General features: G+C 33.9%; 1 protein-coding gene across 3 annotated transcripts in view; it reads right to left on the bottom strand.

Annotated features, from left to right (window-relative positions):
- Positions 1–3,185: 3,185 nt before the first annotated feature.
- Positions 3,186–25,136, bottom strand: part of PHF14 (PHD finger protein 14) — a 209,710-nt gene continuing 187,759 nt past the window's right edge. For all 3 annotated transcript variants that reach the window (XM_045062736.1, XM_045062737.1, XM_045062738.1), the window contains one exon: positions 3,186–3,386. In XM_045062736.1, coding sequence (XP_044918671.1) covers positions 3,312–3,386 — 75 coding nt within the window. In that variant the 3' untranslated portion in view covers positions 3,186–3,311. The remainder of the gene's footprint in view (positions 3,387–25,136) is intronic.

Here is a 25,136-nt window from a genome sequence, read left to right as displayed (position 1 = left end):
AATGAATTTAAGATCTCACGCTCAGCAATTTCTATTTGAGAACAGCCTAACACCTTTTCCTACTTCTGCTGTTTATTTCATAGACCTGAGAAAAGAGTAGAATTCTGAATACAATTTTTTAAAAAAAATGCTGGTCATAAGTATGCTAGAGAAAAATACTGAGCAAAGTTGGTTTATTTTTAAAATTTCTAAAGATGTGAAGAAATATAGTGCAATCACTAACTTGAAGAGAGAACAATTTGGCTGAGTGGGTGAGACCACACAGGCTCATAAAGTACAAAGGAATCTTGTCCTTTCAGTATTCTGTGTTGTTAGTCCCAGGCTGACTTATAGTGGCCGTGTTATACCTAATCTGGGTCAAGAAACAAGCAATGGGTATATATAGAGATAAAACAGGCACATATAATTGTGCAGTGGTTTGTCTTCTTTAGAAATCAGTTTTAGATCATGTTTCAATTATTACCGTTTCTAGTATTTTGTTCCATCATAACTCAGTGTACAAAAGATAAAGCAGAAATTTCATGCTTCAGAGCAGGTAGAATAGTGGTTATAAGTACATATAATCCATACTCTCATAGACATTTCATTGGGAGTTTGCTCTAGTGCTTTTTAACTGCTACAATAGTTAGTAACAGAGGCACTTGGACTTAAATCACATGTTATGGATTGAATGTGTCCGCTCCAACCCCGCATGTTCATATGCTGGAGCTCTAGCCCCTCAGTATGGCTGGATTGGGAGTATGGAAGTAATTAAATGAGGTTAAATGAGATCGTAAATTGGAATCCTGATGATTAGTGGCTTTATAAGAGACCAGAAAGCCTGCCTGTTCTCTTGCCTCATGCATGTACCAAGAAAAGTCCGTGTGAGGATACAGTGAGGCCACCATCTGCAAGCCAGGAAGAGTCCTCATCAGAAACTAAAACCTGGGACTTGCAGACTCCAGAACTATGAAGAGAAAGATTTCTCTTAAGCCACCCAGCTTGGGGTATTTTGTTATGGCAGCCTGAGCTAATACAATATGTAATATTCTATAAAATAATGAAAAATGTAAAATATGCACAATCTGATTCAAATAAAGTGACCAATTTAATCAGTTACATGTGGGCAGCCCTGTAGGGTGATGAAAGGATTTATATGTATGTACACATATATATATATGTATACATACATATATGTATGGGTGGCATGAATTTATGGACCCTAAAAATTTGAGAAATTCATATGGCAAATTATCCCTAAAGGAAATTTTTATAGTGATTCTACTTTATCACTTGCTGTCCTAAACCAAGGGGTATTTAAAAAAATGTTTTAAAAAGGAAAACTAGGGTTCTAGATGATTAAAGCAAACCCCTAATAACAAATATCTAAAATGCCTGTCCGGTGGCTGTCACTGTGCCTCTCGTACTATTCAACAACTTATTTTAGGAATGAAAGTATTAAGAGATGAGACGGTAGTGCACTAACAATTCAATGAACAGTTCACTGAAAAAAATGGCCCCCCAAAGTGATGTTGTTATACTTGTTTCATTGTAACTCCGTGTAAAAAAGATAAAGCAGGACTCTCCAGTTTTGGAGCAGGTGGAATGGTAGTTAAACCTGTTTCACTTATTTTACTTAAGCTGAAGTCTTCAAAATAAATTAAGCATGGCTGAGTAGTTGGGGAAGAGAAGTCACTAAAGGAGAAGGACCAAGTGATGATGAGGGGCTAACAAGCAAGACAGTACATTTTGGGGGAAGACGGTGGATTGAAAGAAGTATGGTGGTAATAGGTATTTCCATAGTAATTAAACACGATATTCTGAGGTGAAACCACTTGGGTTTGAAGTCTTTATGCCAGTTACAGGCTACATAACCTTAATTAGCTTACTTCCCATCTAAACCTCAGAATGATTGTTGGAACATGGGAAAAGTAATAGTCACCATCTTCTATGCCAACAGGGATGATTAGTGGCATAATGTAGAGTAAGCATTTAGCACAGTACCTGCAACATAATAAACATAATAAATGCTACCTGTGGTATGAATCATGTAGAAAAAAATGGGGAAAATGTCATTTTTTATGTTGGCTTATTGCCAACACTCTCTTTAGACTCTAACCTGCCTTTCTCAGGCATTTGCCTTGAACTCTTTGTTCCAAAATTTATCCAAGATGTCCAATATGTGTGATATAGCTATTTTCCTGATATCCACAGTTTAACCTTATCTGAGGCGATGTATCAATGAATTTTCTATTTTGCCTACTTGTCGTTTTTTCCATTTTGGTTTACTGTATCCTAACTGTCAGCATGTCCCACTGTCACACCTTTATTGAGCTTGTCAGATCCATGTGATAAAACTATGGCTTCAGGGCAAGTACAGATTTCATTCTCACAGGGAAGAAGTTGTATGCTGACATTCTCTTATAAGCCCTCCAAAGTTCTGCTTCTCATTTTAAGAAACTCTGCCTTAAACAATCCAACAAAGACATCTGCCAAAAACATTTGGCTCTGCAGAGAGCAAGTCGTTTTGTTGCTCCTGCTGCAGTTGGCAAATAATAGCTAAAGAATTAGAATCAGCAAAAGTAAAACGTCGTGTTATGAGAACTCTCTCTCGGATAGAGATAGGTGTCAGAGGAATTTTAGAAAATTCCTAAGCCAAAGAAATATAGCTGAAAACTGTTCTTAAAATGTCCAGAAAAGGTGTGTAGGGCACAGTAAATAGCAGGCCCTTAGTTGGTATTTTATGAATTAAAAATCATGGTACTACTATGCTGCAGAGAATGTTAAATTATTTCTTTTTAGCATTTTCCTGCAATCCTAGGGTAGTATGTCATACACATGTTGATGAGATCACAAAATGGTATGTCATCTTGTAGCACCATCTGATTTTAAGTGTTTCGCATGCAAGTGTTCCCTGTTCATTTTTGAACAGTTTTGGTTTTTCTTGCTATTAATAGTTGGAATTCTATTTAAGGCCCCTGAAGAAGACAATAGAGACTATTAAGGGGAAAAATGATTGTCAGAGACTTGTTGCTTAGGTCATCCAGATGTATACTTACAGATTACATGTTACAGATAAGAGAAAATTCTGTTTCTTCTCAGATTTTAGTTCTGAATTTTAAAAAATATATATATATTTTAAAGGTCTTTTATGTAAAAGTTTACATTGCTTTAGAAAACATACAAATTCCAAATACAAGGTCCTATTTCATTTTCAACAACTTTATTGAGAACATTTTGCAAATTAGATTTTACAATTAGCATTTTACAATTAGAAATTTTATCTGCTACTACATAAGTTGCAAACTTTTCAAAACACTACAGAAAATCCTTTATTTCTTTGGATTTTTCTGTTCCATGCTGAGCTCCTGAGATATATTTTTTCTTTCAGCTTCATTTTCATCTTCCTGTGAAATAAATTTTAAAAACCATTAAAACATAAACTTTCGGGCATTTTATCAGCTATACTTAATACATTTTAATTCTGTTCCCTGAAGAATTAACTATTGTGATTCTGGTAATCCAGAAAAAAGGCTAGAAACAAAATGATAAAATTATGTAACATTTAAATATTTACAGTGGGTGTTCTTTTACACTACACACTGACTAAAATTTTCTGTATGTTTTTAAAAGCAACTTAATGACCTAAAAATTACTTTTGAAAACATCTGTCCATAAAAAGTGTCCCTTTTCGGAGGTGAATCGGGTATTTTTACTTCACTGCTTGATAAAAATAAATTTAACTTCTGAGACACTTCATGTGCTCCAGCATGGCATTTTTGTCTCATCTAGCATACTTTCTTGACAGGTCTGCCAATTTTCCAATTACTTGTACCACCATATGTTATCTGAAGATCAGTCAGCTCTAAAATAGGAAACATGGTCATGTCAGGCTATCGAATGCTTACAATCTTCTACAGTTTCGATTCTAAGTGGTGGTTTCATAATTCACAGCAGGTTTCTGTGGAACAAGGTGAATAAATGAAGTGACTTCATAATGTCGGTCTCCACAGGAATGAAGTGCATCTTGTGTTCAGTATTAAATGGTGACCTCCAAAGTATAAATAATGAAGAGTCTGGAAAAATATTTCATCTTATACTTTGTAACCCATTTCATCATCTATGTTCCTTCAACAATACCAAGTCTAAAGCAGTCTTGCTTTCCTAATATTTCTAGTATTTGTTAAGATCTTTTGTTTTTATTAAATGAAGTTAAAAGCATTGTCTCTTCTATTGAATTAAAGCATGAGTAGCAATTTTTAAAAAATTTTATTTTTTAAGATTTTATTTATTTGACAGAGAGAGATCACAAGTAGAGAGGCAGGCAGAGAGAGAGAGAGGGAAGCAGGCTCTCTGCTCAGCATGATGCGGGACTTGATCCCAGGACCCTGAGATCATGACCTGAGCTGAAGGCAGCAGCTTAACCCACTGAGCCACCCAGGCGCCCCTGAGTCACAATTTCTTAAGTATCTCTAGACAACAGTAATATCAGTATCACCAAATATATCACCTATTTCTGAATCACATAAAACCCAATTCAACTCAATTAGGTAGTTGTTGAGCTCTATTTAGTAAATTAACATTATTAAGTAAATGCAAATCGAGACATAAATGTTTGTTTCCCATGAAAAACCACATCCTTGCCTCTGAACATTAGGGTGGAGAAAGCTTCCTTTATATATTTTGTCTCTCTCAAAACTCACCAGCATCTGTGATTTAGTCTGTCAACACCAGAAAAGTGGAGAAATCACCAATATTTTATCATCCAACATGGACCATTTATAGATATATGGCAAAGAAGAGATGGGGTTTTGAATATCATTTTAGCAATGTGGTTTTAATATATTTTTAAACTATAATAGCCACTGTATGTTGTTTAGCTTTTTTTCCAATTTACCTCTATTGAACAGAGATGCTATGTTCAATTGACTCTTGAACAAGTAGTTTTCACTTTTGACAAGAGTTTCCAAAGATTATATTTTGATTAGATCCTAATAAAAAGCAAATCTTGCTCTATACTTTCCACTGTCTTCTTCGGGTGAGACACTGACAGGAAGTGTTAAATCACCAGGTAAGGGTGGCAAGAAATTTTTTGATAGATAGCACTGAATTTAGCTGTATGTTCCTCAAGGCAGGGCTTTCCTTTTTTTTTTAGATTATAATCTTATTGTCAACAATGCACATTTAGTATACAGTTGGGAGTACAATAAATGTTTTCTGAATTATGTGAAACAGTGGAATAAAAAATAAGAGACGTCTGCTAAGCTAATGTAACTTGGAAAAGCATAATATTCTTCCTTATCCAACAGTCACACTTCTAAAAATCTTAAACTTACCAGGGCAATACCAAAAACAAAAATAAGCAAAAACGTTTGAAGCAACATTAGCCAAAACAGCCATTATCAAGCTCATATCCTTTTTTTTTTTTTTTTTTTTTAAAGCTCATATCCTTTAATTTGAAGGACAGGATTGGAACCTTTATTTTTTGGACAGTCTTAAGTTCACACACTGATATGACATACTGGTTTAATGAGCTCGGTTATCTCAACTTCCCTAGTAGCCTTCAGTAGTGCTCTAAGTCAAAATGGTAATGTAAAGGCTTAATAATAACCCCGAGGACTAGGAAGTATCTATAAACTTTCTTTCATATTTGATTAAAATTCTTGTAATGCTAGTCTTCTTGCTGAATTTTTCTTAGTAATAAAGTATATACAGTTGACTCTTGAAAAACACAGGTTTGAACTATGCAGGTCCACTTACACAAAGATTTTTTTTTTCAATAAATACAGTATGGTACTATAAATGTATTTTCTCAACATCTCTTCTCTAGCTTATTTTATTGTAAGAATATAGTATATTATACATGTAACAAAATAGATATTAATCAACTCTTTATGTTATCACTAAGGGTTCTGGTCAATGGTAGGTCATGTTAGTTAAATTTTGGGGGAGTCAGAAGTCACATGCAGGTAGGTTGTTACCACCCTGAACCCCACTCTGCATTATTCAAGGGTCAACTGTAGTTTATAAATGTGTATCTAACATTGCCTCCTGTTCGGGACAGGTGAAGAACTGTTCCACATTTTTCTTTATGCTGAGGATGTCTTACAATATCTTGCCTTTCTATGCTTTTAAACCATTTCCATAGGTAACAAGATCCAATCTCTTTCTTCCATTGCACAAGAGTAACTGTGATTTAGATGAAGAAAAGGATTATGAAGGGGAAGAAAAGGCATTTAGCTCTAGCTGCTGGAGTATAACACACTGTAATTGCCATAGTAGAGTATCTTCAGAATAATTAAAATAACAGTAACAACTTTTATCATTATAAATAAAAACATTAGAATTAGCCATAGTAAAGGTCCAGAAAGGATTTTAGAGGTTGCTTTGCTGTTTTTTGGGTTTTGTTGTTGTTTTTGTTGTGTTTTGGAATTGCTCGTGTTTCTAACATTACAGGTCAATTTGCATAAGAACTTTATAAGCAATTAAGATTAATAAAATCATTAAAATAGCTCAGGCAGCAAATGAAATATCATTGACAAATGACTGCATAATGAATGAAACTGCAAAGAAAGGAAGATTTTATCCAAGTATTTCTTCACTAATAGATATTAAGGGCAGGCGAAATTTTCTTTTAAGTGGCAGGTTTTTGTTACTCTTTGCTGAGATAAGACATCTGTTTGTTTCCCAGTGAAAGAAACCCTTGCTACACGGATCATTTTCTTAGTGACAGTCCTGACAATTTTGACATTTGTTTCAAGAAGTGTTCTGAAGCAGCCAGCAAGAAAATATACCCTTTGGGGCCACTGAAAAGTGTAGTCAGGTTTACCTCTTTAACTTTGAAGCTTGTTAAATCATACTCCAGAAAACATGTTTGTAACAATCTTGCAGACCTGCTAGTTACATGTGGAATTTCAAGAATACCCATTCACATAACAACAACTACTCATAATGCCAAATAATTAAGGTGGTTCTTTTCTTTAGCCTTCATGCTCTTTTGACACTGACTACATTGTTGTAGTAAGGAGACTGACCATTTCTAGGCATATATAAACTGTATTTATATATAGACATATATTATTTTTTTTTTTTTTTTCCTTCATTTTTTTTTTTTTTATTTTTTATAAACATATATAGAGACATATTATGGTCTAATGCTCCCGGTGGCAACGTAAGGCTGAAAGAGTTATTCTAACAGAGAAATCAGTAAAATGATTGCCATTCTTATTTGAACTAAATCCCTCTTATCACTGAATAAAACTTGCAGGATTTTGTTTAAATGCTATTCAAGCTTCCACCTTCAATTGAAACAGAGGTGCCCCTGACTTTCCTTATTTACAAAATTGCCTTGGTTTTCATAATAGTTCAAAGAATTGATGCCAGTTAATCAAACCTATCCAAGCTGCTTTCCCTTTCTCTTAGGAGATAACTAACTCCAAATAAATGGCAATTATTTTAGCAGCTGGAATTTCTACTGCTTAGATGATATGTGGACTCAAATTAGTCAGAGTACAGATGACTCTGTCTTCAATCCTAGAGAGACCCGAACTGTAAATTCTCTTAAAGTAGTGTTATACAAGGGGACAAAACTTTCCCCATTGATTCTTTACCTTTAGAGATGACTGTATGAGTACCTTTATAGTGCAGAGACCTGTCAGCCAGCACCATACCCCAAGTGATCAAGGTTAACATCACCAGTGAAACATATTAACACTAAACTTTTGCTATGATATACTAAAAAGGACACAACTCTGGTCTATGGTGTCTTTCCTAAAAATGCATAACTTCAGTCTAATCATGAAAAAAATATCAGATAAACACTATAAAATAATCGAACAGTAGTTTTCAAAACTGGCAAGTTCATGAAAGAAAATACAAAGATTTTACAATCGCAGATGGGAGTAGACTAAGGAAACATGATGACTAAAGACAGTGCACCATAAAAAGGATATTAGTGGGAAAACTGGCAAAATTAAATACGGTCTATGCAGTAGTAAATAGTACTGTCTTGATGTTAATTTCCTGGGTATAACAGTTGCTAACACTATAGCAAGCTGGATGCAGGGCAAATGGCACTTATCTGTGTGATTTCTGCAACTTTTCTCTAAGTCTAAAGTTATTTCAAAATAAGATTTAAAAACTGCAACTTAATGAAGGTTTTCTAAATCAAAAATAAATATCATGTCTGTGCAAAGGTTTTATGTGGAAAAAAATTCAAGGCACTTACAGCTGCCTATACTGAAAATACACAGCTCAAGTTTGCTTTTCATTATTCTACTCAAGATTCCTTTTGTAAGTATCTCTAATGTTCAAAATGGTGATGTTCTTAATTTTTATTCCCTTGTTTGTGCTTTCATGTGTTTTCCTTTTCCACTCTGAGCATGGATTACTTTTATAAACAGAGAACATAAGCTTTCTTTTAATAAATCCCTTTATAACCTGGCCATTTGAACTATTTCCAGAAAAAAAGTAAGCATAATGGAGGTCAACGTTTACAAAGAGAATGGTTTCAGTTGTTTTTACTTAACTGAATTTCATAGCAGACAGATATGTGGTAGCACAACAGTAAAATGAAGTGAGAAGGTGCAACTAAGCACCAACTTAACGTATTTCTATTTTCATATGTAATCTTTAGATTTTAAATATTCCTTTGGCCAACCAAAGAATTATTGTAATTAGATTCAAATTAATGGCCAAAATTATCTGTATGCTTGAACAATGGTCCTTTTAAAATGTTTGTGTGTGTGCGTGTGCATGCGCGCACGCGTATGTGTGTGGATAGATACATGTACCTCTGGCAAAAAAATACATACACCTAACCTGTTGTTAGTTATAGAGCAAGTGTCAAAAGCAATAAATACTGTTCCAATCTGTGGTCAAAAACTGCTTTCTTTTATTTACTTAAAGCGTATTCCAGATAGAATTCTCAACAGCACTTACGATTGTGCTTTTAATACAGAAAATATGCCAGTGCTGCATAATGAGGAAAAAATTCATCTTAATAACTGGAAAATACTGATGCTAATGAGAATGTTTTAGGCAAAATGGGTACGCTGCATGCTTCAGACTAAAATTAATTAGAGTTTTTAATGTTTTACAATTCTACCATAATTCTTTAAATGGTGCATTTACTTCATAGCAATAAACACTTGGATCATTAAGTAAAGTGCAAGATGTGTGTGATGTGCTACATTTAACAACCTTTGGCTTTTTTTTCGGTACTTCTGCATTCAGTTTTCCAATGCATTGAATAAGCAACTGAACGCCACAATTAAATTTCCTGACTTTGCATATTTGAGATTCTTATTTCATTTAATACAAAAGCAATTAATCTACCATTTTACAACTGAATTCCAACTTTAGTGGGCCATGATAGATACTGAAATGAACTTACAAGAAATGCTTAATTAAATATACTGTAAAAAGCATACGACAGGTTTTTTCTTATGACAGAAGTTGCATATTTAATTAGAAATTCTAGGCTATGTTATAAAATTGACTTGGGAGATTCTTAGTAAACCTAGCTCAAACACTTAAGTTATTACACAGAATAGAGTTATTTTGTAAATTTCTGCTTTTTCTCTGTACTTAGTGATTCAAACAAGAAATCATAAAGGAAATTTCCCTTTATTTACTATTATAAAATCATATCCTTTATTTTAATAGCAAGTAAGAGAGATAAAAGGGCAGTCATGAATATCTAATTCCATGTAAAAGAATATATGCACAGTTCTATTTCATTTGTTGGGCCCTTATCTCCAATTCATGATTTTGGAGATTTAGAAGGTAGGTTTGCTTTTCTAAGTTTTTAGTTCCTCTTGTCACTTTTTACTTGGTGGTTGCTTTTGGCAGCATGGAAATGGGAAAGTTAAAAAAATAAAACATAGGATTTTCCATTGTAATCTGGGACTCTTTCTGGGAAGAAAGGACCTATGGTCTGGTACTACCATCTAGAGAAGGGTATATTTATTGTAAAGGAAATGAAGATGAGTGAGTGGAAGTTGAGAGTCAGGCAAAATAAGTAGGACAAAGGAAAGGAAATGAAATGAGTGATGAAGGGTAGACTCTTAATTCTGTAAGCTTGTATCCTTGTATCTTCCCATAAACATTAGAAAAAAGTACAACTTCCATAAATTGAATTTTTGGGTATTTCGGGTATGTTTAAGATATGAACCTTCTAGAGCTAAGAATACCACTAGTCTCTACATGTGGAACTTACGGTCTTGAAGATTTAAAAAACAAAAACAAAAACAAAAAACTCCTTCTCTAGTAGAAGTCTAATATTTGGAAAATTAATGCTCAATTCTACATTAGAAGCCCCTAACCTTGATAACTCACTGTCATTTATAACATTTTGATTGATTGATTGACTGATAGACTTCTTTATTTTGAAAAAGAAAGAGAAAGAGAGACTGTGCGCACATGTGTGAACAGGGGGAGGGGTAGAAGGAGAAAGAGATTCTGAAGCAGACTCCCTGCTGAGCATGGAGCCTGACATGAGACTTGATCTCAGGACCCTGAGATCATGACCCAGGCAGAAATCAATCAACTGAGTCACCAGGTGTTGCATTTTTGCTTTAAAAGATACTACTTGGTTAGAAGAATTCAGGTTGATAAATTGGTATGTAGTCAGCAGTGATTATAGAAGAAGATAAAAACAAAACAAAAACACCTCAAATTCTATAATAGGCCAACATAAATACATTTTAAGTGAGGACAGCACAAGTCTTCTATATGTATTTTTCCATGTAGTACGTTGTTTGCTTGTGTTTACTATTTTAACTGAAACACAGTTGACATAGTAGTTTCAGGTGTACAACAGTGTTTGATAATTATATACATTACCCAGTACTCACCACAGTTAGTTACCATCTGTCACCATACAAAGTTATTAAAATATTGACTATATTCCCTATTTTGTAGTTTTCATCCCCATGACTTATTTTATAACTGAAACTTCGTACCTCTTTGTCCCGTTCACCTATTTTGTCATTCCCCTCCCTCTGGCAGTTACCAGTTTGTTCTGTTTAGGAGTCTGTTTCTGATTTTTTGTGTGTATTAATCTGTTATTTTTTAGTTTCCACACAGAAGTAAAATCATATGGCATTTTTATTCCATTTTTATTTTATATCTTTTCAGTGTTCCAAAATTCACTGCACCACACCCAGGGGTCCATGCAATTTGTGCCCTCCATAATACCTACCACCAGGCTCACCCATCCCCCCAACCCCTCCCCTCCAAAACCCTCAGTTTGTTTCTTGGAGTCCGCAGTCTCTTTCATTGTCTGACTTAACTCAGCATAATACCTTCTAGGTCTATCCATGTTATTACAAGAGACAAAACTTCATTTCTTTGTTATGGGTGGGTAATATTCCACTGTGTATATATACCACAATTTATCTGTCCATTCAGCTATCCAGGGACACTAAGGATGCTTCCATATCTTGGCTATTGTAAATAATGCTGCAATAAACATAGGGGTACATATGTCCTTCTGAATGACTGTTGTTCTTTTCTTTGGGTAAATGCCCGGAAGTAGAATTATTGTGTTGTATAGTTTTTCTATTTTTAACTTTCACAGGAAACCCCATGCTCTTTTCCATAGTGGCTGCCCCAATTTACATTTCCACCTGTAGTGTACAGGATTCCTCCCCCCCCCCCGTCTTGCCAACTCTTGTTATTTCTTGTCTTTTTGATAGTAAATGCTATCTCTTTATGGTTTTGACTGGCATTTCCCTGATGATCAGTGATGTTGAGTATCTCTTGGCCATCTGTATATCTTTGGTAAAATGGCTACTCAGGTCCATTTCTTAATTGGATTTTTTGTTTTTAGTAGTGAATATATATATATATATATATATATAGCCCCTTATCATTTGCAAAGATCTTCTCCCATTCAGTAGGAGGTTGTCTTTGTTGATTATTTCCTTTGCTGTGCTAAATATTTTTATTTTGATGCAGTCCCAGTAGTTTTTCCTTTTGTAGCTATGGCTTATGTCTGAGAAATTACTGCCTGTGCTCTCTTCCAGAATTTTTATGTTTTCAGATTTCACATTTAGATCTTTAATCCATTTTGAGTTTATTCTTTTATATGATATAAGGAAGTGGCCCAGTTTCATTCTTTTTCCATGTAGCTGTTCAGTCTTCTAATACCATTCATTGAAGAGACTGTTTTTCTCATTGCATATACTTGCTTCCTTTGTTGAAGACTGACCATATAATCATGGGTTTATTTCTGGGTTCCCTATTCTATTCCATTGATCTAGGTATCTATTTCTGTGCTAGTAACATACTGTTTTGATTATTATAGCTTTATAGTGTAGTTTGAAATGTGGGATTGTGATACCTCCACCATTGTTCTTTCTTAAGATTGCTTTGGCTATTTTTTTTTTAAGATTTTGTTTTTTGAGGGAGAGAGAGAGAGAGAGAGAGAGAGAGCAGGAATGGAGGGGGAGGGGCAGAGAGAGAAGCAGGATCCCTGCTCAGTGGGGGGCCCAGTGTGGGATTCGTTCCCAGGACCACGGGATCATGATCTGAGCTGAAGGCAGATGCTTAACTGACTAAGCCACCAGGCATCCCTGCTTTGGCTACTTGAAACCTTTTGTGGTCTCATGCAGATATTTAGGATTATTTGTTCTACTTCTGTGAAAAATACTATTGGTATTTTGAGACAGATTGAATCCATAGATTGCTTTGGGTAGGATGAATATTTTAACATTATTAATTCTTCCAACTGATGACCATGGTATATCTTTCCACTTATTGTGTCATCTTCAGTTTCTTTCATCAATATGTTATAGTTTTCAAAGTGCAGGTCTTTTACCTTTTTGGGGTTTTTTGGGGTTGAATTTATTCCTAGGTATTTTATTGTCTGATTGCAATTATAAATGGGATTTTTTAAAAACTCTGATAATTTGTTACTAGTTTATGAAAATACAACAGATTTTAGTCTATTGGTTTTATATTCTGCAGATTTACTCAATTCATTTATTAGTTATAACACTTTTTTTTGGTGGAGTCTTTAGGGTTTTCTATATATAGTATCAGGTCATCTGCAAATGTGAGTGCCTTTAACTGGATGGCTTTTCTTTCTTTTTCTCATCATATAGCTACAGCTAGGATTTCCAGTACTATGCTGAATAAAAGTGCTAAGAGTAGATATCCTTGTCTTGTTCCTGATGTTAGAGGAAAAGCTTTCAGCTTTTCACCATTGAGTATGATAGTGGCTGTGGATCGGTCATATAGAGCCTTTACTATGTTGAGATATGTTCCCATTATCCCTACTTTGTTGAGGTTTTACCATGAATGGATGTCGAATTTTGTCAAATACATTTTCGTGCATCTATTGAGATAATCATATTATTTTTATCCTTAATTTTGTTAACATGGGATATAATGTTGATTGACTGAACCATCCCTGCATCCCTGAAGTGAATCCCATTTGATAGTGGTAAATGATCATTTTAGTGTATTTTTGTATCTACGTACATGAGGGATATTGGTATGTAATTTTCTTTTTTGTAGTGTCTTTGTCTGGTTTTAATCAATGTAATGCTGGGATCATAGAATGAATCTGGATACATTCCTTCCTCTTCTGATTTTTTTTGAACAGTTTCAGAATAGGTATTAATTCTTCTTTAAATATTGGGTAGAATTCATGTGTAAAGCCATTTGGTCCTGCACTTTTGTTTGTTAGTTTTTGATTACAGATTCAATTCTCTTACTAGTAATCAGTCTGTGCAGATTTTCTCTTTTTTTCTGCTCTACTCTTGAAAGACTATGTTTGCAGGGATTTACCCATTTCTTCTAGTTTGTCCAATTCACTGGCATATAATTTTTAACGGTAGTCTTTTGTAAGCCTTTGTATTTCTATGGAGTTGGTTGCAACTTCTCTTTCATTTCTGATTTGAGTCTTCACTTTTCTTGATGAGTCTGGCTAAAGGTTTATCAATTTTTGTTATCTTTTCAAAGAATTAGCCCTTAGCTTCACTAATTTTTTTTTCAATTGTTTTTAGTCTCTCATTTATTTCTGCTCTAATCTCTAGTTCCTTCCTTCTACTAAGTTTGGGTTTACTTATTCTTTTTCTAGTTCTTTATGGTGTGAAGTTTGGTTTATTTAAGATTCTTCTCATTTTTTGAGGTAGGCCTGTAACACTCGGCTTCCCACTCAGAACTGCTTTCACTGCATCCCAAAGATTTTAACCCACATGTTTCCTTTTTCATTTGTCTCCATGTTATTTTTAATTTCTTCTTTGATTTCTTCATTGATCCATTAACTGTTTAGTGTTATTCTAGAGATCACTTAACCTATCCTCATTTTTAAAAATTCTTTTTTTTCTTTTTGCTGTTCAAGCTTGGTTGCTTTCTGCTACACTGTCTTCCAGATTGCTGATCTATTCTGTATCCTCTAATCAGTTGTTGTTTCCCTCTAGTATATTTTTCATTTCAGTATTGTATTCTTCAGCTCTGTTGTTTAAAAACTATATATACATTTTCTTTCTCTGTGTTGACATTCTCACTGTGTTCATCCACTTTTCTCTCAAGTGTGGTGAGTGTCTTTATGACCATTACTTTAAACTATTTATCAGGCAGTTTACTTATCTCCATTTCTTTTAGCTCTTTTCTGGGTTTTTTGTCTGTTCTTTCATATTTCTCTGTCTCCTCATTTTGTCAGACTCTCTGAGTTTATTTCTGCTTTTTTAGGTAGGTCAGCTACATCTCCTGGTCTTGAACATAGTTGCCTTATATAGAAGGCATCCTCAGATGCCCTGTAGCACAGCTCCTTCTGGTCACTGAAGCCAGGTGCTTCTAGGGGTGTCCCCTATGTGGGCTGCACATGTCCTCCTGTCGTGGTTGGGGTGGGAATGGGTGTGCTGGTACGTGGAACGTGCTTGCAGCCCAGCTGTCAGCAATGACCAGCTACAACTACTATGGGTACACTGGTAAGGAGGGCTTGCCCTGAGTATGGCTGGATGAGAAACCTGACTGAAGCCCTAGGCGTACACTAGTGAGCAGGGCTTGCCCTCAGCCTGCCTTTCTGCAGTGACCAGCTCTATGTGGGTGCACTGGTGGGCTTGGCTTCACCATGCAGCTGGCTGAGAGAACCAGCTAAGCAACTGTAAGTGTGTTGCTCAGTGGGGATATCTTCCCCTGTCCCGAGGACAGAAGTTGCTCTGGACGAGTGCTGACCCAGGACAGGGCTGCCTGCCAGTGTGGCAGGACAGTAGCTGCTCTGGGGGTGGGGGGGAATGCCAGTCCTATTAGGCTGCCTACTGGGTATGGTGAGGTGCAAGACATTTTGGAGGATTACCTGCCTGGGTGGGTAGAAGAGGTCCACGGAAGGAATGTTGGGGTGGGATAAGTGGTGCTAGCAAGGTGGTAGTTGTCAGAACTGGCTCCCATAAGCCTCTGGCCAGCTAGCCTGCTGGGAAGTAAGCAGATCGTGCTCACCAACCATTTTGTTCCTGGAGAAAACTCCTGCAGATCCCTGCCTATTTTGGTACCCATCCTAAAATCAGTCAATAAATCTTCATATATAACCCAGGTGCTTTTCAAACTGCTACTTCTGTGCTGGGTCTTGAACTCAGTGATATGGCATGCTAACCTTTTAAGAACTGAGACTCAAGTTTCTTAATAGTTCTCTGGCTCTGCTAGAGTTAAGTATTGCTGATTTTCGAAGAAGACTTTATGAGAGCTTATCTTCCCAGTGCAGGTCCCCAGGATTGGGGGTGCATGATGAAGGGCTTGATCCCCTCAGTCTTCTGTGCCTATGATATTTCTATCACTTCTGGGTTGCCACACTGGTGGTTTTTAGATTCTGACCATGTCTCTGTCTCTCCAGCACTCCTTAATGTGGCCTTCTCTTTATATCTTTAGCTGTGGAAGACCTATTCTGCCAGTCTTCAGGTCGATTTCAGGGTATGTTGCATTACATGTAGTTATTTCCTTGGTGTATCCATAGGAAGCGGAGGAACCTCCTATTCTGCCATCTTTCTACCCTCCAGATAGTACATTCACAAATTCAATATATATTAAAGTTTACAGTATACCAAGATATATTTAAATAGATTCTTTAGAAAGTATTTTTTATAAACCATCTACTATTCACTAAATGTAACATCTCAAAAATCCCAAATGTGCTAATATTTAAAGACTTTACATAGAAATTTCTACTTTCTCCATAGTTACTCAAAGAGAAGAGACATTATAAATTTATGTTATTTTATTTTTTACCCTAAATCTATATATACAGGTTTAAATTCCCAGGGTTTTAAAAAATTCTACCAAATTAAAATGAGATAAATAGTGTCTCAAGTGTTTGAAATATGCAAAATATGAGATACAGTGATCACCAAAGTCAAGAGAGTTCCAAGTTGGATTAAGAAAAGAAAAATCAGTGATTGGCTATTTAAAATTTTCAGAGATACATACATTGTTTACTGTGACCAGAAATGATTGAGCAAATAACAGAGTATTTTATAAGAACTGGAAAATACTGATATGCAGCATATTTATTTATTCATTAACATAAGCAATAACCATGATATTGGAATTGGCCACTTGAAGAGTACCTTCTTTAACAGGGTTTGACAGCATTTTCTTTATCCTTCACAATACAACAAGGAGTTCAATGCAACACAGATTTAAAAAGATACCTTACATTTGAAAATAAATTTTTGTTTGCTTAGTAAGGACCTAAGGTTATTTTTTTACCAAAACTAACTTCTATAACTGCCATTAGAAACATCTCTGGCCATTTTAATTGAAACCATAATAAAAAGAGAGGGGGAAGGAAAGAGAGAAAATACATTTTATATTTCTTTTGCTGAATTCTGGTATTTTAAAGAAAGGATAGTTCATATGTATCAAATCACTGTCAAAGAAACAAACAGAATTTACATAAATTGTAATGTTACAACCTTAATAATTACTTTTGAGCTATGTAGAAGACATTTAGAAAGTAAAAGGTAGCCAAAACTCCCTTAATGGAAATTCTATTATTTACATAATTTGCTGTTATTTACAACACTTGATTTCACTGAATGGAATTTATCAAAGTGAAAACTACAGTTTGTAAGCTAACAGAGTATTTCACTAATTAAAATTCTTTTAATGTTACTGTTTTTGAGGCTAGACAATGTAAATGTTTTAAACTGACAATTTTTAGAATAAGAAATAATTTCATACCTAAGTAATAAAATATCTAGATAGTAGACCTTTGTTAGGATGATTTAGATATAAGTGTACTTTGGTTTAAATAGTGTAGTTTCTCACCAACTATCTCAATTTAAATTGTTTTCAGTATATAATGCCCTAGTTAAGCAGGAAGTTGTTAAAATACTTATTTCAAAAGCCACATCAAATTCAGATGGACTTGAGGCATTTGTAAACAACTATGATATGTATAAGACATTTCTTAACTCACTTCCAGGTCTCCTCAGGGTAACTGAGTCCCAGAATGTTAAAGATGAAAAATTATCAGATCTTATCTAATTCCCTACTATAAATATAGGAGAATACTGAGCACTAGAAAGACAAATACAGGATACCAATTTCTTCAGTAGGTTTTCTAGTGGTTTTAAACAACTTCCCAAATTGTTTCCCAAACTCAAATGATTTAAAACTACATTGTTAAAGAAAAACAGTAATTTACAGTGGAGAAACATGATAAACACTAACTTAATTTGAGTGAGCAAGGTTAACCTCACTAGTAATACATATTGACATTCTATTTTCTGTCAAAGGATGCACTGAAAAGGAACGTCATCTCTGGTCTGTGGTAGCTTCAATCTAATCATGAGAAAAGACCAGTCAAACCCAAATTGAAGGATATTCTACAAAATAAATAATACTCTTCAAAAGTGTCAAGATTTTGAAAGGTAAGGAAAGAGTAATTTCCACAGAATGAAGGATCCATGACAAAATGAAATAGGGGATTCTGGACCAGGAAAAGGGTCATTAATGGCAAACCTGGTAAAATCCAAATAAATTATAATAGTTTTAAGTAAACTATTATAAAGGTTTGATAATTTTCCTATGCTCATTCAAGATGTTAACATAAGGAGAAGTTGAATACTGCATACTCTCCATACAATTTTTATAATTCAAAATCTAAAGTTATCTCAACACAAAAAGTAAAAACAGATAAGCAAATAAACAAAATCTTTGTTAGGATGATTTAGAAATAAGTGTACTTTGGTTTAAATAGTGTAGAGTTTCTCACCAAAGTAGTATGCAAAGGTAATCAGAATTATATAAAAAGAGGCTTTGGAGATTTCTGTGATAGGAACAGCTCATTATAGACTCTATACTATGAAGTAGTGCTTTTAGTAAAAAAGTGCTAGGAAAATCATACATTGATCCAGAATAGTGTTTTGCACATGAAGTTCACTGTCATGTTTTCCTGTTTAAAAATCCAGTTTAAAAATCATTAGAACAATACTCAACTGTAATATGGTAAAATGTGACTTGTTTTTATTACTTCATTTGATAGGTTTTTGGATAGCAGATATTCTTACTAATATTGAAATGTTCTTTCAATAACCTTTAATCTGGGTCTTCAAAAATTGTCTATTATCTAGAGAAAAAGAGGTACTCTTGCTTAACACAAGAAATTTCTCTAGAGAAACATCGTTTGACCTGAGACTGACTTCATAGAGTACAAATGTCAAAACAAAGTAAAAATATTAGTAAATCAAAACCTAGAGATTGAACAATCAATCTATTTATTCATTTTTGGTAACCCAATGAATTACTTGATTGTATTGACTAAATAATCTTTAAATTTTAGAAGAGTCTGGAATGTATTTTGTCCATTGACTCATATTAAAATTATTTTTTTAAGATGATCTTAACTAGAAGTAAATTCTATTCCTAGAATCCTTCCTTTTATTCTCTCACAAAAATTTAATGAACAATGACTATGTGTTAGACACTAGGCAAGGTGTTGGAAATAACAAAGCTGAATAAAAGGTCTTGCTGTCTAGAGGAGTCCATGTTCCATTTTGGTAGAAAGGAGGCATATAATTACAATATAATGAAAAAAGTACATCAGACATATAAATGTGAAGAGAAGAAAACTGAACCATGATAATACATAAGAGAGTATTTTTAAAAATGAATTATATCCTACAGAGCTGGGCTATGTCATCAAAATAATAAACCTTCCCTCGTGCCCAAAGATTAGTATTGTGAATTGTTAAAACAAATACTTCTAAATGTAACTTACACTGTTTTTGTATTAAGATAAATTCAACTTCAAGGACATCTTTCAGAAATAGACTTATGTTTAGGAAGTGAATTTTAAAAACTTTACTCCCAAGTGAACAGATTAAGTTGCCTTAAATATCTCTACTTCAAGTTGAATACTATTTTCCCCAGAGTGAACCCATTAATCTTCACAGTTTTATTGGAAATTAATACCTCATTAGATGTCCAAGTAACACATCTATGGCACATTAATTTTTCATGGATTAAAACACTGATTTTGCTTCAAGAAAAATTTAAAATGCTATTTTAGAAAATTCCACACAAAAAATCATCTAATGTTGGTATTTCATAATCAGTGTCAAAAATAACAGCCACATTTCCACAACTTGAATTTGCAGATTACTCCATAGCCACTATTTTGCCTTTTTAAGAAAAAGACTAAATGTTTTAAACTGTTACCATAATGAAAACCATGCAATGATACATTCAAAAAAAGCAGGCCTCTTGGCAAGCAACAAATCATTTAGAAACCTTGCCTAAAAATGCACTCACTTATTTAATATTTTTCTATGACCAATTAATTATTCTGTAAGTTTAAAGTATTTCTCAGTATTCCATTATTTATTTAGGCAATAGGATGTTAGAAAAAATAATTCATACAATGACATTTTCAAATATTCTATTTGAAAAAAAGATACCTGGAGAGATATATAAGCCATCTATGTATCCCTCTCTGATTATTAACTATGTATCAAGTATTGTGCTAGATGCTCAAAAAATATGATCTATTAGAAAGACACAGTCCCTGCTTTATGGAGCTTGTAATCTGTGACTAAAACAATTGATCACTGGAGTAACTATATAATTGCAATTACGATATGTTCAATGGAAGAAAAGTATAGTGCCACGAAACTTTTAACAGAAGGATCTGAAAGTTTCTGGGAAGCTCCTCACCCTCCTGAAAATGACAAATATATTGAGATCTGAAGGATAAGAAGGAGCTGAATTAAGGTGTTGAATTAAGCTGAATTAAGCTGAATTAAGGAATCTGAAGGGATAAGCATTCCAGGTAAGGAAAAGAGTAAGAAGGTAAAATCAGCTGAAGTCCAGTAGGAGGAGAGGATAAGAGTAGGAAATGACATGGAAAGGTACACAATAGTGGTTCTAGCATTTTCTGGTTTTAGCATTACAGACTTTGCACAGATGGTTACTTTAGATGTACTTTTATTTTTGCCCTGTTTCTTCTATGCAATTGGGTAATAGTGGATGTATAACTTGGGCTTTGTGGTCAGTAACTCGCAAACCCGGTTCAAGTCCTACCTTGGACATGCGCACCATCCAAAGCTATGCAGTTTCTGAGCAACATACAATTCTGCATTATCCTGGAATGACTGCTCTTAGCTCTTAAAATAATTTATCTTTATTTATTATCGAGATCCGTGACTTTCTCAATTCTTTAATAGCTACTAACCCAAAGGCTTACTTTCTAAGAAAATAAAAATAGCCTCTATTTGTAAGAAGAATCATAAGCCTCTAAAGGTAGGTCAATGATGGACTCCTCTGGGCCCTTGGGAATGTTGAGATTTCAAACTCAAGAGTCTGAAAAGAATATCCTAGAATACTATTAAACTGAATATAAAATTCTGATATAACTCAATAGTTAATGAAAAATAAAGTTATAAATTCAAAAATATAAAAATGACAAAATTAAAGCTGATGATCTCATAGCCACATCATGTGGCAGAAATACTGTTCCATCAAAAATGCATTAAACATTTAGGAAGTGCTAATTTTTAAATACAGATGTTCAGCAAATACCCAGGAAATTTAAATTCATAATTCTCCATTGCATTATGAGAGGGTTTTTAAAAATGATTTTATTTTACTTATCTTTAAAATTACTGGTATATATTTATCACAGAAAATACATAAATAAAATCTGGCTTTTTTCCAGTTTTCTTTTAAAATAGAAAATAAAGAATAAACTCTCTACTTCACCACAGATTGAAATGTCTTATTGATATATTCAATTTCAAAAGAATAATAAAGCAGTATAATAACTGAACAATAGCAGGTGTTTGAGACTGTAATGCTATTTTACCCCCTCTGAATGTAGGTAGCCTGAATCAGTTAGGACTTTATTTCACTGATACACAGGTGGTAAACCCCATAATTAATTTCCAAGAAGAACAAATCAATATATAAGCAGTTCACATTCAAGAGATAAATTAGCTATCAAGATGTTACAACAGATTTCTATGGTCTTTTCCAGACCACTCTTCTCTACCAAGAGCTGTAAGATTTTAGAGATAGGAGGTACCTTACTTAGGGGTTGGATCATTTGATCTATTCTTTTCATGCTGCTGACATAATAGCCTCTTATAGTACATAATTAACTTCCCCAGGGTCCCACAGCTAATTAATAGTAGAGCTGGGATCAAAATTCAGGTCTCCTAAGTTGCTGTCTGGAACTCTTTCACGAAGAGAATTGACTGCAGTGAAGCGATATGATTTTAAATCAAATGTTGGCAACATTGTGTGTACACATTATCGGTAAACTGAATGGTTTTATACTGAAAAACAGCTGTGTATTGTTCTTACCCAAGACATCTACCTGAGCACAGTGGGCAGTGTCTAGGCTTTGGTGAAACCCTGCTTTGGCACTTACTATTGATGTGCTTTTGGGAAAGGCACATGATGTCTTAGTCTTGGTTTCTTTACCTGTAAAATGGTAAAATAAAAACCTAACCTCAAAACCTAACCAGAATAAAAATGATCATTTGGCTTCCCTTTCTAAGTACAATTTTAGCATTTCAATATAAATGATAATTGTTACATTAAGAATTACTTAAACTTACAATATATTACTGTTTTCTATTTGTTGATTAATCTACAAGTATGTGTCTACTATGTGCCAGGTTCTGTTCTAGGAAATGGAGAAACAGCACAGCTATCCTCTTGGATCTTAAATTCCAACAGAGAAAGACAGATAATAAGCTATTAACAGGTAATATCAAGTTCTGATGTAGCAGAAAAAAGGAAAAAGGAAGGGGATACCAAGTGCAACAACATACTTTCTTAGACAAAGTAGTCAGGAAAGTACCTCTACTAACATGGCGACATTTAAGCTGAGACCTGAATGATATGAAGGAGCCACTCATGTACTCATCTGTGAGAAGAGAGTATCTAGGCATGGAGAATGAGAGCAAGGACCTTCCACTAAAAATGAGTGCAGCATGCATGTGCACCAGAAGGGTCAGCATATTTGGTATGAGATTACATGTTCCATATTACTATATATGCAATCTTGGGTATTCTATATGTAATGGGAAGCCACTGAAGGGCTTAAAAATTTAAGTAATCTGATTTGATTTTGAATTTTATGCTTGTTTTAGGTGCAACATAAAGTAGAAGATAGGTAAGAATGAAAATAGGAAATAAGGCAAAAGGCTATTACAACCGTCCATATCAGGAATGAGGGTGTCCTGGAGTCCTGTAGAAGTAGAGTGAATAGAAAGTATGATATGCTTCAGAGTATGGTATAGTCTAGAGCGAGGGCAGGCTGATAGGCAAATATGGGAATAAACAAAAGAAGAGTAATTAGACATGATTTCCTGTTTTGGGCACCAAAAATGGTTAAGTTGGTAAAAATTATAGAAGTACTTGTGGTGGAGTGATGAAGGATCAGGAAACAAGAATTATATTTTGGCACTATTAAGCATAAGACAATCTTTAGATATTCAATGGGAATATCTGAAACATGTTTGGATATATGAATTTATATCTCGGTAGAAGAATTAAGGGCAGGCATTTTAAGTTTTGGTCCTCAACATATAGCTAAGACTATTTGTAATTATCTAGGAAACAGTATGTAAATTGAGGAGAAAAAGGCCTTAAGGACTAAGCCATGGTAATACTACTTGGGCAGAGGTGGAGAATTTAGCTAAGAAGACTGAGGAGTTGCCAGTTTTGTAGGGAAGAAAATGGGGGTCACAGAAGCCAAGGTAAGAAAATTTTTTAAGAAAGAGGGAATGGTCAATAGATTGACAAATGATACTGAGAGGTCAGATAAGATTCAAACAAAAGGCAAGACTATTAAATTGGACAAGAAAGAGACTGTAAGTGACCTTAACAAAAACCATTTCAGTGGATTGGTAGGTATCAAAACCTAGCTGAAATAGCTTAAAGAGGGAATGGAAAATGTCATTTTACACGTCATCCTTCTTTTTTAATTTCAAACATAGAAGTAATGACAAGAGTTATAAAAGCAATCTTTAAACCATGGTAGAAAGACTAAAAAAAATCATAATAAAATTACTCCTGATCGCCTGGGCTCCTGACAATACTATTTCTGGGCTTTTTGTTAAGCATTATATTTTATATCTTCTATATTAATCAAACCTTGCCTGTAGCATAAAAATATTCCTCTAAAAACAATATGTGGTATATTCTCCATCCTAGTCTCTAAGACTTTTAGTTTGAATAAAAAACAAAATATAACTGCAGCACTGATTTGCACAAAGTTCTCTGCATTTACTGTAAATAAGAACACCTTTCAGCATCTCCTTTTAAGTCTGGTATGTTCTAGTTATCCTCGAAATGACCATATGAAGCTGAATGTATGTATGAAAGGGAAAAACTTTCAGACAAAGCGGAGACCTATAATTGCTTTTATATTCTTAATGTGCCTACATGTCACATTTATACAGCCAACCATAAACAGTTAAATCAGAGTGATCATCCCAACTTCAATTTAGTGTTCTGAGAATTATCACTACATAACTATAGTCAGGAGGTATATAATATTTATACTGTTTCACTTATTTTTTATAAACATTTCTAATTTTGGAGGAAAAGGAAAATGAAAATATTGAGTACGGACAACTACTCAGAAGTTTTGTTGTAGTAGTTTGGAAATGGGCAATAGTTGGAGAAAGGATGAGGCCAAAGTTAGAGGCTCTGAAAGACTGGGAGATATTAAAACATGTTTGCCAAAGAAAATTTAAATAAATGAAATTCTTCTTGAAAGAACTAAAATATTTCTATCTGATATTCTTTGGGTATTAGTTTCTAAGATGCAGTCTTAGACCATAACAAAATCATTTGCTTTCAAAATTAATAATATTCAAATATTCAATTATAGGAATTTTCATGTTTTGGCTATAATGCACTGGAAACTATGTCATGAAACATACTGTTATTAAGTCTAGATTTTCCAATGAAACATTTTAAGATAATAGAATTAATTTAATATAGTTCATTCGTGATGAAGAGTTTAGGCTCAACAAATTCAAGAGCTTGCCATAATTAAAATTTTTTAATATGAAATATGCTTTCAGATTTTCCTGTTTGTTTTGTAATATAAGAAGTTTAAAATATGATTATGTATAACATACAGAATAGAATGAAAATATAAATAAAAAGATCAAAAGGCTTAGCATTCTATGACATTAATTTACTGTTTTTAATGAAACAATTATGGTACTATTTGTGTATCTAATACATGTTACTTTTCAAATTAGCGTATTTCACAATGGTAAGAACAAAGCATATAATTATTTTATTAGAAAAACTGGTTTTTAGATAGTTTGATTAAGTATATTACTATAAAATATTATTGCAAAATTGATATGAAACTGTGCTAACTGCTTTAGGACAATAGCAATGTTAAAGCTGGATAAAATAAAATACTTCCATAAATTTTAACAAGTGAATCAGCAACTTTATATTATCATTAAAATAATTTGAAAATGCTAAATTCTTCTCAGCCTGTAATGAAGAAATTGCCTAAGAGACATTTTTGGAGATTTGCTCATTTTCAGTCCATTTAAGTTTATAGCAGTGATAATGACACCATAGTGTTTTTATAAAATAATGTGAATTTCTCACATATGAAAGTTTATGCACACAGAATGTTACTTTCTTCTAGATCCTCGGTGAAATGGCCA

The sequence above is a fragment of the Mustela putorius genome, unplaced genomic scaffold (genome assembly GCF_011764305.1).
Source record: "Mustela putorius furo isolate JIRA1106 unplaced genomic scaffold, ASM1176430v1.1 tig00003845_pilon_pilon_pilon, whole genome shotgun sequence".
Taxonomy (NCBI): Eukaryota; Metazoa; Chordata; class Mammalia; order Carnivora; family Mustelidae; genus Mustela; species Mustela putorius.
The sequence above is the reverse complement of the archived record's forward strand: the minus strand, read 5'-3'. Positions and strand labels throughout refer to the sequence as shown.